This window comes from Anabas testudineus, chromosome 14 (assembly GCF_900324465.2).
Source record: "Anabas testudineus chromosome 14, fAnaTes1.2, whole genome shotgun sequence".
Classification (NCBI taxonomy): Eukaryota; Metazoa; Chordata; class Actinopteri; order Anabantiformes; family Anabantidae; genus Anabas; species Anabas testudineus.
In genome coordinates, this window is record NC_046623.1 from 836,763 (window position 1) to 852,811 (window position 16,049).

The 16,049-nt window shown below is 38.3% G+C and overlaps 1 protein-coding gene across 11 annotated transcripts in view; it reads left to right on the forward strand.

Annotated features, from left to right (window-relative positions):
• dlg2 (discs, large homolog 2 (Drosophila)) overlaps positions 1–16,049 on the forward strand; it is a 148,598-nt gene that overhangs the window by 106,620 nt on the left and 25,929 nt on the right. For 8 of the 11 annotated variants that reach the window (XR_003299625.1, XM_026372246.1, XM_026372250.1 and 5 more), the window contains 8 exons: positions 4,375–4,428; positions 5,480–5,530; positions 7,392–7,516; positions 9,967–10,136; positions 10,598–10,734; positions 11,169–11,313; positions 11,759–11,924; positions 14,591–14,650. Coding sequence is in view for 10 of the 11 variants with exons in the window: in XM_026372246.1 (XP_026228031.1) it covers positions 4,375–4,428; positions 5,480–5,530; positions 7,392–7,516; positions 9,967–10,136; positions 10,598–10,734; positions 11,169–11,313; positions 11,759–11,924; positions 14,591–14,650 (908 nt within the window). In the remaining variant the exon portion in view is untranslated. The remainder of the gene's footprint in view (positions 1–4,374; positions 4,429–5,479; positions 5,531–7,391; positions 7,517–9,966; positions 10,137–10,597; positions 10,735–11,168; positions 11,314–11,758; positions 11,925–14,590; positions 14,651–16,049) is intronic. The other 3 variants (XM_026372248.1, XM_026372254.1, XM_026372253.1) reach the window with 2 other exon arrangements.

Here is a 16,049-nt window from a genome sequence, read left to right on the forward strand (position 1 = left end):
CAGAGTGAGCAACTCTTACATCAGGCAGGAGCGTGTCTTGCTTTTGATGACTGCACTAGAAAACAGAGGAGGAACATAAAGAAGCAAAAGACAAGTGTTGAAGTAAGCACAGGTTAGTGTTGTGTCGAGGCAGCATGACTGTTTACCTGAGCAAACAGCAGAGTTGCTTTTCGGACCTGGATGGAAGGGGGGACTGTGGGGACGTGCCATGTTCCTTCAGCTGTCATCATCAGCACCCCAGCCATCACCCCTGCCATCGGTACCATTATGGATCTGTTCCTGGTGGTGCCACCCTTCCTCGAAGAGGTGGTTGGATGGCAGCCTGGCATTTGGACAATACATCCTTGAGGAGTCCCAGCCCCTTGGCGGCAGTACGAGCCAAGGGGGGGAGCTGTGATCTGTGGCCCTCTGAAAGTTGCTTCAGCCACAGCGGGCGGAAGAGCTATCAGGTAAAACTTTGATGCTGTCAGAATACACAAGTGTGTGTCTTCATGAGGACCAACAGGCTGCTGGACAGATTTTTGTAACTTCTGTACAATTAATTTAGAAAGAATGTAAATTATGACATAAATTATACATGATGTATGTCACATATGATATTGTTGCTGCATTTTCTATGAAGGAAAACTGGCCTGTTACTTTTAGTAACAGTGGCTATACTGTCAGTGGTAGTGCACACTTCTGCTACAACAATATGATGAGTCTTTGTTTTCATATTCAACAGCTTGAGAGCAGTCTGTCTGCAAAACTTTCACTGAAATCTGTCTAAACTCACTGCCGTTAGGTTTAGTGTCAGTGTCACAAACTGCAGTTTTTGATATACTTATTTTTTTTTTCTATTCTTTTTCACAAACAGTGTGCACTCTGGTTAGGTTTCTTTTCTGTTCAGGCCTTTCAAGACACAACAGAAATATCTTATAGACTTGTTAAGCCCAGTGGGGTGAGCAAACTTAACCAGAAAATCAGAAACCAGTAATTCTGTCTGACTTCATCTCTTGTTGATTGACAACAGTAATTAAACTCACTATGAAACTATTTTAAATGTCAGTTTAAAGTGTCTGCAGGAACGGTTTTGTAGATTTATTATGTGGACATAAGTACATTCCAGACAGGTGGGAATAAGTTAATGAAGAATTTGCATTATTGCTCATGTCAAAATGGATTTTTGATGTCCATATCAGTTTCGGTGTTATGAAATTTTGTCCAGTTGTGATATTCTAATATTGGTCCCTAAATTGGTCTGGCCCATTAGTCTTGCTCTAGTTAGCATAAATAGTTATAAATTCAAAATCCAAGGAAAGGTGTTGACTAGCAGTGATCTATTTAATGTGTAACAGAATTCATCTCGCCTAATGGCATATAAAGCAAACAAACATAGATCCTGACTTACATTACTAAAGACCCCTACGGAAATATTTGAATGGAAAGGCCAATTCGTTTGTTTTTGCTGTACACTAATGATATTTGAGTTTAAGATCAAAAGATGAATAATAAGATGAAAGTTCAGAATTTCAGCCTTTACTTCATGTTATGTTATTTCCTAGAAACGCGAACATTAACACCTTTTGTAGCAGATGAGTTACATTTTCAACAATCTACAGCTTTTGGGCATAGCCTACATACAACAATACACAATACAAATATTTTTAGGAATCACACGTACTGTCAACAAAATTGATAAAAAAGCAAATCATGATTGTGGATTTAATTGCTGGGATGTGGGAAGTATATGTACAACCATAACACAAGTGAAATTACCTCAGGCAAGGCCAGTAGGAGGTAATAGGAGAACATCAATCATGTAGCTGAGTGAAAGGCACGGCAGGGGAAATGCAAGGGAGGCAGCATTAGCTGTTCTCTAGCTATTACGCTGTTTTTGAAATATGGGAGAGCTGGAGAGTCGGTATTAACTAGAACAAAGATACAATATATTATACTAGAAGAGAAAGAGTGAAGGAGAATTGATCTTATCTGTTGTCTCATTATTCTTTACCTTTATTTTCTACACTTAGAGAGATAAATAATAATTGATTATTTCCAGCTAGACCACCTGTGCTGGTCAGATATGAGCACTATGATCACAGTCTCAGATATCCTCACTCATATAACTAAGCTTATCTGTCCATTTCCACAGCCCTCCCTCTTTTTTACCCTAACTCCAATGAAATGTCTAAAGCATCCACATCTGACATTGTTGTAGACTACTTTTACATGAGATGCCAGTGAATTATTAAGGCTCCCCCGTTTTCATGAACAACTATATATAACTGTACAGTTTTGCTTAATTACTGAGCAAAACTGTACAGCAGCTCAACACTGTCTTGAAGAAATATTTACAGCCTATCACAGGGCAGCAGTGACATGTAAATGTCCTTTTTTCACTGACAGAATTATATTTAATATTTTTCTATTGTATAATTAAACTCACAATAATAAAATCACCCCTACGATTTTACTCATGTGAACATTACCAAGAGAAGAAATTAGGCTTTGTGCAGTTAAGCATGTTATTCATGTGCTCAGTGGAGTGACAATTGCATTTCGGGGGGTGGGGGACTGTTTGCATATATGCGTATTCATAGTGGCAGTGGTATTCCTGTTATATGGTATTGAAGTACCAAATAAGTCGTGCAAAGTGGTGAAATGTTTTTTTTTTTTTCAGCTTCTTTCTAAGTAATGAAGTGATTTAACATAACTGTGTAGTTTCCTATTCACAACTTTACTACACTTTTGACCGATGCAACTACTGGCAAACTGATCGACAATAGTCAGCCGAAACAGCCAGTGACTTTCATATTAAGGAGCGGAATGTGTGAAATATAAGGGACAACCTGATTATTATGATTCATACACATTCACTGTTCATGTATTGTTCTTTGGTTGTGTAAAGCTGCTTTGTGACAATGTCAATTGTAAAAAGCGCTCTACAAATAAAATTGAATTGAATTGAATTGAAATAACATAGCAATTCAGTATATTCAGGTACTCAGATCTCATTCTTTGGAGACATAACTTTTCCTTAGCCTTTTTTCCAATTAGCCTCACTGACAAATGGTTTTCCTAGGGCTTCACAGCTGTTTAGCTCCAATCCTTTGAGTTCCCTTGGCATTTTGTGTGTGGAAATGATCTTACTTTTACTGTTAAACATAGCTGTGAGTTCTAATGTTGTTTTTCTACAATTTGATTTCACCAAAAGGTTTTAGTGATTGCCGATCATGATTATTCAAGTTGTTTTTCTGATAACATTTGTTCCTCGAAGATGATGGTTCCCCACTATCCTTCAAGTTTTTAATAATGCATTGGATAGTTCTTAGCCCAATGTTTGTAGTTTCAGCAATCTCCTTAGATATTTTTTTTGCTTGATGCATGCGAATAACTCTGAAACAGATTAACATCTTTTCCATGATGACATCATGTGTCTTCCGACAGTTGTTTAAGAAATAAGAAGCTACTCACTGCATAAGTAAGGGTTAAATAACTTTATGACTGCTTGAACATTATTCATGCAGTAATTATCCGATGGAGGCTCTTACCTGTTTGCTTAGTTAAATCCAGGGAAGTGTAGGTAACTCTTTAGGTACAGTACCTAATGTAAATACATTAGCTACTGTACTTCTTGATACTCATTATATAATTTTTTATTCTAAATGTTCACTCGGCAACTATTACCCTTTCCTTTGGTTATTGCTCCTGTGTGCTTGGGTTCTCTTCATCTTGTGGGGTCACAATTCAAGGATGAATTTTCAAGGAATCTGCAAAAGCATTCTTGAGCATCATCTTTTGAAGTGCTTCTCATACATCAGGCTTGTTGCATACATACTTTATCTTCTCTCATTGCCTACTGCCTTTAAGCATTTTCTCCAGGCAATCAGAGGAAAGCTTTGTGTGTGCACTGTGCCATTGGTGTCATTTCATACAGAACAATTTACGACTGAAATGTTATTACCTTGCTAGAGGTCAGACTTCCATTAAACAATACAGACTAGACAGTGAGGAAGTGGAGCTGTAACAGGTGCAGAGAAAACACCATCTTGAAGATGACAGATGTCACATGAACAGGGTTTTTTACATGTGTCATCATTAGTTTCTTTAAAAGGGCAACATTTACAATTTTTTCATGGCACCTCTGTACTGTATCTGTCTCTGCATTATATATTCTTACTACATCCACGTTTACTACCTCACCCTGGTGTATGAGAGGGGCCTATGGTGCAATTCAGCAAATGGAAGTCTGTTAAATTGTTGATGATACAGAGATCCACAAGCTTGTCCCCTGGATGTATTTATGGAAAGTAGGACAGTGGTGGGCACGGGCATCTATCTATTGCTAAAACCTAAGTCTCACCCTCTTGTGCCTCTTTGTCTCTCTTACAGGCCAGCCCTGCTCCAATACTTGTCAACACTGACACACTGGAGTCAGTTCCATATGTGAGTTTTAAATTTGTCTTTTCTTTTTTTCTAATGAGTGCACCCATTCTTTTTAGCAGCAGATCAATACTTCAAGCACATTCAAGCACACTTGAGTAGGAGCACATAAAAAAGAATTAGGCATTTCTGCTCTGCTGCAGAGTTTGAGGTGAGCTGGGTATGTGTGAAGTGTTAGCAGGTTTTGATCGCATAACTCCTCTTTGTAAAACAAATGAGGTCGCAGTGCTGAATTATTGATGTTTGTCATGAATAAAAGACCAGCACAAGACTTTCTAAAGACCTTCATCTTTAGCACTTTTCACAGTATTTTACATCAAAATAAATAAATTAAGTGTGTTGCAGAGCAGAAGCTGAATAAGTAACACTACTCAAAAGACGACTGAGATCTGAGGGCTGGTGTTTATCATGATAAAAGTGTCTTAGTGGGTGGTTCTGTCAAACTAGTGATGACTCTTGGACTTAGATGACATATGTATATCAGCCCGATATAATTTTTCTCCCACAAAAAACATTATTTTTTAGACACTAGATAAAGTTTTGAAAAGATTTAATCATATACAATCAACTGTTTCATATTTCATGCTAATTTCTGCTTCCACAGTAATAATATCTGATGCTACTTAGAAAACTCAACTGGGTATATTATATGCAGCACAGCATGTGTGTGTGCTACTCCTGTATGAATGGTTAATTATTGAAACACTTGCTGCTAATTAATCATCTCAGTACGATACAGGATGAGAGCAGCTTCTGTGCAACTAACCTCTATGTTGCAGAAATAGCTAATGTTGATTAACCATCACTTTAAATTGTTTCCCTTGAGCTAGGGCCTATTTAGCACAGAAAGCATACGCTTCCCTGGAAAACACCTGCTATCTTCCATTTAAGTGTGTAGAGTTGGCCTTAATGTAGAGCCGGTACCTAACATCACCCCCTGTCATTATGATTACGTGTAATTATACCAGCACGTGCTAATTTTTTAAAACTGTGTTTGAAGGATTAAAAATGGGACAAAAGTAAAGTACAAAAACATTTGTGTGTGTCCCTTCAGGTCAATGGCATAGAAATCGAATATGAGTTTGAAGAAATCACTCTAGAGCGGGTGAGTATCTCGTATCCCACAGCTCTGTGTAATTTCAGATTATCTATGAGAACGGGTCTCAGCACTTGGAGGCTTCATCAAACACTCCATAACAGTGATATGAAGTAAAAAGGTTCCCATAAACTTTGTACATGTGATGGGGTATCATCTGAAGTATAGATTGGACCAGTTAGAAAATGTCTACATCAGCTTCTAGATGTCCTCTGTATCACCATATCAAAGCAATGACAAGAAATGTATGACATCCAGATTTAACATGGCCTATGCATCATTCAAAAGTCAAATTGTGTTGCTCTACCTTTGGTCTAAAGGTAGTTGGAATTAAACATGAATTCTTTCACATTTTTGATTAAGGCATCAAACTGTTCTATCCCCCACAGCCCTGTAGAACTATTTATGTGCTAAAGCAAATGCAGCACAGTTGGCATGAGCTCATAAATTAATCTTAATGTTAACAACCACAGAGTAGAAGTAGTGAAAATTCCACTTCGATCAGGCAGCAGAGAAAAAGCCTAGCCAACATTAAAGGTGAACATCAGCAACTAGCCAACAAGACAAGAGCCTGTACTGGGGCTGTGGAGAGACAATGTTCAATACAGACAGTAGTCACCCTCCATCTATAGGCTAGGACCTCCACATTTATCATCTTCCATAGTTGCCTGAAGTTGTTGCTCTGTTGATCTGAACAAGGTTTTTTGATTGAGTGCTGCAGGCAGCGAGGCCCCACAGGGACACTCAGTGGGTTTTGTAATCAAGAGAAGCTGCTGTTCCCATCAGCTAACAACTTAATCAAGGCTTCACTTGCATTCTGTGAGCATCCAGGGTATTATATTTGTTAGGCCAACGCTTACTATCGAAATCTAATATTTTTTTGTAAAGCCAAGATAATAAAGATCCAGGTTAACTCAGGAGAGAGGCAGTGACCAGGACTTAGAGTGATGTGACAGGGTCATTTTGTAATGGAAAGATGAAGACTTAACACCTTGGTATAATCATAGTGAGAGCAGTCACACAATAAAGCCATACCATCAAGTCAATCAATTCATGCATCAATATGTGATTAAAAATGAAAGTAGTACTTTTCAACCGTAATAATGGAATAATGGATATTTAGACAAGAAACAGGAGCCAGGAACACTTTATGACAGGGTAATGTCTAGGTAATTACAAGCTCATAGAGATAATATTTCTGAAATAATAAGGTAATAGGAGATTATATTTCAGTCTTAAATAGCACTGAGTAATAGCAATGAATCAGGTTTCTGTCAGTAGTAAAACAAATAATGGGAGTTAACAACCAGGTAAGACCCAGTTTAAGCAATAAAGGTTATGTAGGTAATAAAAGGCCAAACTCACAGTTGCAGTATAGGCCATAAACCCCTGCTGGTAAATACCATATAACAACATTAAAAAAATGTACATTGTTTTTACCCAAATATAACCCCTCTTTTTCCTCTGTTTGGTCTTCTTGCTTGGTTGCTTTTGTACCTCACTTGTAGGTCACTTGCTAAATGACTAAATGTAAATGTAAAATATAAAGATGGTGCAGTAACTTTGCTCATTTGAAAAATTTGAAATTAAATACATAAAATCCATCTGCACATGCGGCTAGCTAGTAAATGACAGCCGAGATTAGAAGGTTAAAAGTAATTGATAAACGGTTGACTCATCAAGTGGAAAACTCACCACTGAACTCAGCGTCATCATGTTTACAATGTTACGTCTGCAGTTGGCTTTGTCTTTAATAGGATGATAAAGCACCAACGAAGACACTTGTCCTCAAACTGTGTGCGTTGACACTAACAATAAGTTCTGCCCAAAGACGGCCCCTGTTTTCACTGAGTGCTTCATGTGGCCACAGGGTAACTCAGGGTTGGGCTTTAGTATTGCTGGAGGCACAGATAACCCACACATCGGCGACGACCCTGGCATCTTCATAACCAAGATCATCCCTGGAGGTGCTGCAGCAGAGGATGGACGCCTGAGGTGAGTGATTTCATATGTCATCCCACACAGGTTTTTAATTGGAGATAACTAGTGAAGTTTTTAGAGCTGGCGGGGGAAACAACTTTTGAGAAACTAACATCTCAGAAAATGTCAGCAAAGAAAAGTTTCTTAAGGGGATGACTTAAAGATAATCTCTCGCACCACTCATTGGCACTGCTTACTCCTCAACAGAAGCACTGGATAATCTATGCCCAGAAACAGGTTTTATGTGAGATACAGGAATTTCTATCAACCCTGCAGGCCTATGTTGTCTCTAGTAACAATTGGTAATTTCCTAGTAAAAACGATAAGTACCATAAGTAGATTTTGCACAAAATGTATTTAATCTCGAGATTTCCCAACTTGTACATAATTAGATACACTGTTTACCATTTATTTCAGTAAATGTTTAACGTACATTTGTAATGCAATAAAGTTGTACGAACCAGTAGTGTGATCCACTGTGTCACTACATACTTGCCACTGTATGGAAATATTGCACAGATACAATAGATAACTCAAGCTACAGATCAAGCCTGATTGACATTGTTTAATGATTAATTGAAAAAAGATTAAAACTACAAAATACACCATCAATTTGTATAATTAAGTACTTGTACTAGTATTTTAAGTTACGTATAAATAATCTTTCACAATTCATATATTTACCTGTAAATTTAAACAAATAACAATGAATTTTACTCAAAAATATCCATTTCCAAATTAACCTACCAACAATGCTTTCAAAGTGTACAGTCAACAAGACAACACACTCCTCTTCTACAGGCAGGACAGTGGGTGTCGCCTTATCAGTGCTTGATGACTTCTAGTCTCAGTCTCAGTGAGGTTAAAATGAATTACTCTTGGTGTAGTTGTTTTTTTTCTGCAACTCAGTTTTTGGTGGGTTTGACTGGTGTGGAGTGTATAAAATAAAAGTCTCAACACTAAAAAAATACCTCAGAAACATAACCATTGATGTAGTAATCCAAAAAAAGCACAAAACATTACTTGCAGGACTTAATCAGTTAATGAATGAGTAGGTATTTGGTTGCTGTCCTTTCCATGCCTCTGATTTTAAAGTAGCACTGATGCTGGTCCTGGTTACAGTCCAGCAATTATTTCCCTTCCAAACTGCAGCTCAGGAGCATTACTGTCAAATCACAGATGTTAAAGGGAACTGGAATGCATGCACTGCGTCAATCTCAAGAAGATTGCAGAAGAAGCAGGCAGGGAATAAATCACACTTAGCTTAATTAATGGTCAACCGCTCCAAGGTGGGCAGTATGACTGATGCATTATGGATCGGAAGGGGGGGGGGGGGGGGGGGGGTCTAATCATCTTGAGGAAGGAGGACTCATGGAGATTTGATTTTCTATAACATTACAGAAGCCGGATCAAGTTTCTGTGGCTGCTCTGGGACACTGCAGCATAGCACTAGGCATACTTAATGCACCAGCTCGGCTTAAGGGAGCGCTTGGAGCATTATAAGTGTTTCACATGAAGGCTATTTTTTGGGGAGTAAAAGCGTCAATGTAGTCAAACTGAACCCACAGATATAGTTAGTTATGTTTATTTTCTCTCAGTTCATATTTCTTTACAATGATAACTTCATTACTATTGGATGTTGTTTAGTTTCCACCAATAAATGGCTTTTTTTTTACTTACTTTCGCAGAATTCTAAATAATACTTATTATACTTATCACCCTATGCCAGAACACATGATGTGTAGGTAGATGTTTTTACTCTGCTTCACAATGTTGGAAGTGGATCTGTATGTAAGCATGGGATTTAGTGTGTGTATATTTGTGTGCTGGGTCCCAGCTGGTCCCTGTGCGCACCCCTGGGAGAGTTGTGTCCTTGAGTGCCAGAGCGTCGACATTTTGGTCGACACCTCAGGGGAACTGAAACTAAGCCACTTGCTGACTCTGATTTGCTCCCATCTCTGTGCTTGTCCATATGCACATACCTACTCACATCCAGCCTCTCTGTCACACAACCCAGACATACATATACACAAGTGTTTAATACGCACAACATGACTGCAATCTAAAACTCATGTTTAGGCACATGGTTCCCCTCTGCAAGTAAACATGATCTCCTGCCAACAAGCAGCAAGCAAACACAAACACAGTCATCAGATCTGTGCACTCGGTGTGTCTACAAGAAGATGCAGAAATAGAACTGCTGTCTTCTCTGTCAACAGTTAAAAAGTTACTACACTTATTCAGCCCATTCTTTGTTGAGACCTGTGTATTTGAGATCCTTGGGTATGTTTTTATCAAACTGCTTAACATTATGAGATTGTTGATTTGATGTTTTGAGTTTAGAAAAGCTAAAGCTTTAAATAGGCTAATAATAGCCTTCACATTTCCCATGGTGTCTGCTGTGCATCTGCCTCATACACACACCTCTCAGTTTCATCACAAATCCACATTTGTTCCTATTGCAGAGTGAACGACTGCATCCTTAGGGTCAATGATGCAGATGTGTCTGAAGTTTCTCACAGCAAGGCAGTAGAAGCCCTGAAGGTTGCCGGTTCCATTGTCAGACTGTATGTGCGGCGCCGCAGGCCAATGCTAGAGACCATCATAGAGATCAAACTCATCAAAGGACCAAAAGGTGGGCTCAGACACACACAGTCCTTCCATATAGACTAGTTATGACTGACAGTCTGCCCTGCATTGATGTTCAAGTAAATACTTCCATCAGTAGTGGTAATGCAATTGGTTTCATATAAGCAAACTAAATTAGTCAGCATGTTTTGTCTATGGGTAGAGAAAATCTAATTGATTTAATTGAATCTGGCTCAGCTGACCACACAAGGTTTATCTGGTTCAGCATTTATTACAGAATATTAACCTTTATATTCTAGAGTTTTACACCTTGTTCAAAATATGTTAAGAGTGAATGAACATATTGACTTATATTCTGTTAATTATAAAAGATATGAATATACTGTTGCAGATTTAAACCTGTAAAAAAAATGGACCCTATCATGGTCTCATACAGTACTGTCTGATTCATTACATCTGTCAGACACAAACTCAACTACTCTCGTATATATAAACACACACGTGCAGGACTGGGCTTCAGTATTGCAGGCGGAGTGGGAAACCAGCACATCCCTGGTGACAACAGCATATATGTCACTAAAATCATTGATGGTGGTGCAGCGCAGAAGGATTGTCGATTACAAGTTGGAGACAGACTATTAATGGTGAGTACCAGCACAGATAAATCTAGTTTTCTAGTTTTGTAAACTTTATAAGTAAATGTACTACATGTTTTAATGTTAAACCTGCCTTGACTTGGGTGTACTGACTTGTGCAATGCTGTATATTTGCAGCAATCTAAATTCTTCTTGCATCCTAAATCTAAATAATAATTAAGTGATGAAATGAGTCTGTGGGAAAGGAAAGGAAGAAGTAGCAGCCTTCTGGCTCTTTAGTCTAATGGCAAGCTTTCTTTTGGTTAATCATCTTGTAATGTTATTACCATCCTACTGTCGTGCTCTCACCCAAAGACCATCTGTCAGATTCCAGTCTTGTGGAAGCAGGGAGCACACAGGACGGATTTGAACTGAGCAGTAAGAAAGGCAGCCTGTAAACTCCTGATGAAGAAACATTAAGACACTGTTCTTTGTCTGGACAGGTAAATAACTACAGTCTGGAGGAAGTGTCTCATGAAGAGGCAGTGGCCATTTTGAAGAACACGTCGGACGTGGTTTACCTAAAGGTGGGAAAGCCCACCAATGTCTACCTATCAGATCCCTATGGGCCTCCTGACATCACACACTGTAAGTCTTTGCCTCTTGAATTTGAACCTATTAGTTGTTAACTGACAGCATGATAGCATGAAGAGACCATAATTCAATACAAAGATGAGTAAAAAAGATGTTTAAGTGTGTCATGGATTGCCTACTGGCGACTGTATATGAGCTTGTGTGCATCTCAGAAGTTTGAGTATGACTTCACAAATACACAAAACCTAAAAGATTTAAAGCTGCACAAATTGATGATTGATGTTGGTAACAAACATGTCTATTTACAATACATGTACAACAGCATAATCCTGTATAAGATCTAATTTAAAATTGTGCTATATATAATTTAAAGTTGTGTTTAAGCCATGTCTTCAGTGATTTAGACAATTGTCTCTGTTCATATTGTGGTGGGTTTTTTCATATGTGTCGGCTAGTTGTCTGTGCACATTCTTTTCAGTCTCTCAATCTTCCTCCACAGCTTTCTCTCCAGCCATGGAAAATCATATATCTTCCCCCATCAACAGTGGAACTCTGGAGTACAAGTCTACACTCCCTCCCATCTCCCCTGGGAGTTATTCCCCACTCCCTAAGCACTTACTAGGGGAAGAAGATATAAACAGGTTGGATGGTTTTTCCTTCTTACGGTAATTACCTTCCTTCCTACCAGACTACTAGAACCACATGTAGAAGCTTTGTCCACCCCGTCTGTCCCGTCTGTCCTGTCTGCTCCTTGTCCTGACTGATTTGTGTTTTTGCGGTTCTTCAAAAAGCTCACAACTCCATGGAGAGTTGTGATGCAATCTGAAAAGGTTTCATGTTTATCTGTGTTTGTATCACTTTATTTTTTAAAATAAGTGATGCAAACACACCTAAGTTTGTCTCCTGTCCTGTTGTTTTAAAATAATTCTGGGGTCCTAAAAATGGTCCCTTGATAGAGCTGCAACATTATAGAGAGAGATCAGTTTGAAAATCGCTGGTCTAGATTTTTGTTATGATTTCTTGCTGCACATTGTGCTTTTCAATGCCTTTGTGTATTGATTATATTACAGCATCAAGGAATTGCTTGAAATCTGTGTCAGTGGTGTTAACACTCAGTAGCAGAGATACAGATAAATAGATGTTGTCTTACTATTTCATCTAGTTGGGTTTTTTGGGAATAGGTTGTTAGAAGCCAGTCACAAAACAGGATATTTAATTTTAACTGATTGATGGTGGAACAGAGTGGCTACTGCTCATGAGCTTATATGATAAATCCTGTCCCTGCCTTATGTATTTTTCCACCTACTGGCTTTTTAATAATTTCTCTTTAAGAGCTGTACCCAGTCCAAACAACAGATAGCTTAAGATGACGTAAAGAACTGAGTCAAAGCCCAATATTAGCACTTCCCCACCTCAGCTGCCCTAACACCTAATCCCAAAGCAAGCTGCCACAAGGCTCAACACCAAATGGGCTAACTTTCAAAGTCAAATCTAAGAGTAAAGTTGTTGTGTGGGTGGTTGGCAAATGTTGCTAAAGGTGGATGTTTCCCCTGCTGCTTGTTGTGTATGAGGTTCAGTCTGAGTGAGAGTACAAGTCTGAAGAACAAGAAAGCATGGATGAATGATGAATGATGTACATGCATCAATATCTGTGCTGTGGCAAGAATTGTGTTGTGTTGTGTTGTGATGTTCCATTTGCAAATTAAATACAAATAGAGGATGACTACAGCAGAGTGAGAACAAAAGCTCATTTCAGAGGATAACTGAAGGGCCCCTGTGGTAAGCTTTGTTGAGTGAAGGATTAGTCTCTTTGGAGTTAAGAGGTTTACTATTTGCTCTTGGACAAGGTGCGTCCCTAATAGCCATTTGGATTACCCTGTCAACCTAAATGTAGCCCTATGTCAGTAGCTGGTGTCAGCTTTGTGTGACTTGAGAAAAGTCCAATTCTGTAATAACTCATAATGCATCTCTAGTAGCAGTGGGGCCAGCACTGACCTTCACAGTCAATGGTTAAAGTGCTGGTTTGTCCCAGCGACATGTTGAGGTGTCCTCCTCAAGGTCACTGCATTTTAGTCTGATCTGGACTGACTGGCTGCCTCAACTCAGCCCTGTGCAGTATGAATGATTCAGCAAGAGTAACAAAGCCAACTGTCCGGTCCTCTCTGGCTCTACATCTCACCAGTGGCTTATCATTGAGGTTCGGTAGAGGCACAGAATTCAGGAATCAAAGTGGAGTAAGAGCTGGTACAAAATGTTGCTTTTAGGCATGTTCTTGACCAAATGCTCCAGTTGAATATAAGACACCGTTAAAATTTTTGATGTCTGACATTTACTGGCCTTAAGATTCTATTCAGTGGTGTTCACTCTCCTTAGTCTTGTCATTACTTGTGTTGTCTTCTGCTGCCTCAATGAGTGACCTACTTTTTTTGTGTTGTAAGGTATTCACATCCATACCTTCTTTGATAGCATGTTGAAATATGATTAGTGAACACCCTTTTCCTTCAGGGTAGCTCATATCACCAGATGCAGTGGAGGTTCAACCCACTGAAACTCTGTTAAGCTCTTTAGTTTAGACTTTATGAGTACTCTTGAGATGCTTAACTAAATGCAGTGTGTGAGTGTAGCTGTTATTGTGATGATACCAGCTGTAGGTCTACATTTCCCTCTTGAGCCACAGACAGCCAGTGGGGACAGAGTTGCTTGGTGAATATGTTTTGAGGATGCAAACAAGAGTGCATGTGGTGTGCTGCAGTACGGACAAGCCAGGCATCACACACACGAGTCTAGCCCATGTGATGTGTGTGTATATTTGTATTTGTGAGTGTAAATAGTCTGGAGTGTTGGCCAAACCTACACACCAGCTACAAGTCTATCTGTTCCAATTTCGTCTGCAACACAATGACTAGCAGCCTCACATTAATATAGTGTATACACACAGACCCGTGCCTCAAATATGCTCATTATGCATGAGTGAGTCATTTTCAAACGCACATACTGTACTGCATGCTCCAATAAACACACTTGGATCCACATCAGTTCACAAACAGCAGGCATCCACTCACTGCGCTCACTGAATGTTCAGCAAATGATATGAATTTGCACTTTGTCTTTTTCACCTCTCCATGCTAACATACTGATGATTAGCAATTATGTGTTAGGCTGTTGAAAACTATTAAATCCCACAGAAGTCTCAAGGATGTTGTTTTGTTCTGTGTGCCATGCGTCTACGTGTATCAGTGGACTGTAAATGTGAATGGACAGATTACAGCATGTTATGTTAAAAGGCTGTAATCATTGGTTGATCAAAAGTTTCCTTCTTCCATCCTATTAGAAATCCCTCACTAGATGATGGGGAGGGTCACAGGTTTGATTCCCAGCACTTCCAGTTGAGGTGAGATATTTAGTGTTCTCAGACACTTGCATGCTCCTTCATGTCCGTCATTGCATGAATTGGTAGTTTTGTTTGGGATGCCTGACCAAGAATATTTCTGTCTAAATCTTTCTTTTATCAAATTAATATATAATTGATGACTTTAAAGTGACAAACATACGTTTGTTGCAACAAATAGATTATTCACTCATTTTGTATATTCACTACTAGTAAGGAAATAAAATTATACAGGATATATTAACACTTAGCTTTCAGTGTCTTCTCTTTAGGCTTGTTGCTAACTTTGTGCCTTTTTTCATAAGTGTCTGCTATTTGACTAAATGTAAATGTAAAAAAAAGAGGGCCTTACAGATACGGAGAAAAATATGACAGTTAGTAATCAAAATGTTAGTGATTACAAAGATGCACACAAAAAGTAGAAATGTATAATGCAACATCTAATCTGTTCCTTTCCATCTAGTTTCCATGCAGGAACACCTTCTGTGATTTGTTATGTGGTTTGCTTTAAATTCAAAACCTTTCAGTCTTAAGGTTCTGAGCTTTTGATAGAGGTTTGACCATTATCTTGGTACTGTTGTGAGGTTCACTGTGTTTTAGTAACATAGTCGAAGGGTTCAAATATAAAAAGTGACATTACTTTGATTAAGAGTAATTAAAATAGTTACAATCATTATTACATATTACCACAATAATAAGTAATTAGTCTATTACATTTCAAAACGAACCTTTCCAACACTGGCTATAACTGTGGATATCATTCACATCTGTATCTGTATTTAAGGTGTGCCACAGAGGTCGTATGGTTTCATTAAATGCCAAATTGTAACCCTAAATGTAACAAAGTATATCCTTTTATTGGCTTTTGGATCAACTTGTGCATAATTAATAATCACTCTTTGTAACATAAATGAATTTTTCTAAAACTGATTAAGCTTTAAGACAATGTGAATTGCCACATCTAACAAGTCAATAGGAATTGCTTTAAGAAATTACCATGATACTGCTGCAATAAAACATGATTAAGTGATTATTCAGTGCGAGATTATGAATTGTCAGGGGTTTTTTTTACATGTTGATAATCACTAACCTGGAATCCCTGAAGTTGTTTATCAAATATATGATATATGTATATTTTAGATTATATTTTAGGCTGTGGAAAAGCCCTGAGCATTTTCAATGTTTCTTTTTATATTTAACATTCTGAACAATTGATTGAACAATTGATTAAAAAAAAGATTGAGCTACATTAACCTAATATAAAAAGCAATGTTCTGTGCCATACTGATAATGACAGGACATATGTTAAATGTGAAGCATGCAAACTGCCCGACTCTCGCTTTGATCTTCAGTATTCAAATATCATTTACAGCATGTATCAGCATTTTCCTCTCTCTATCAC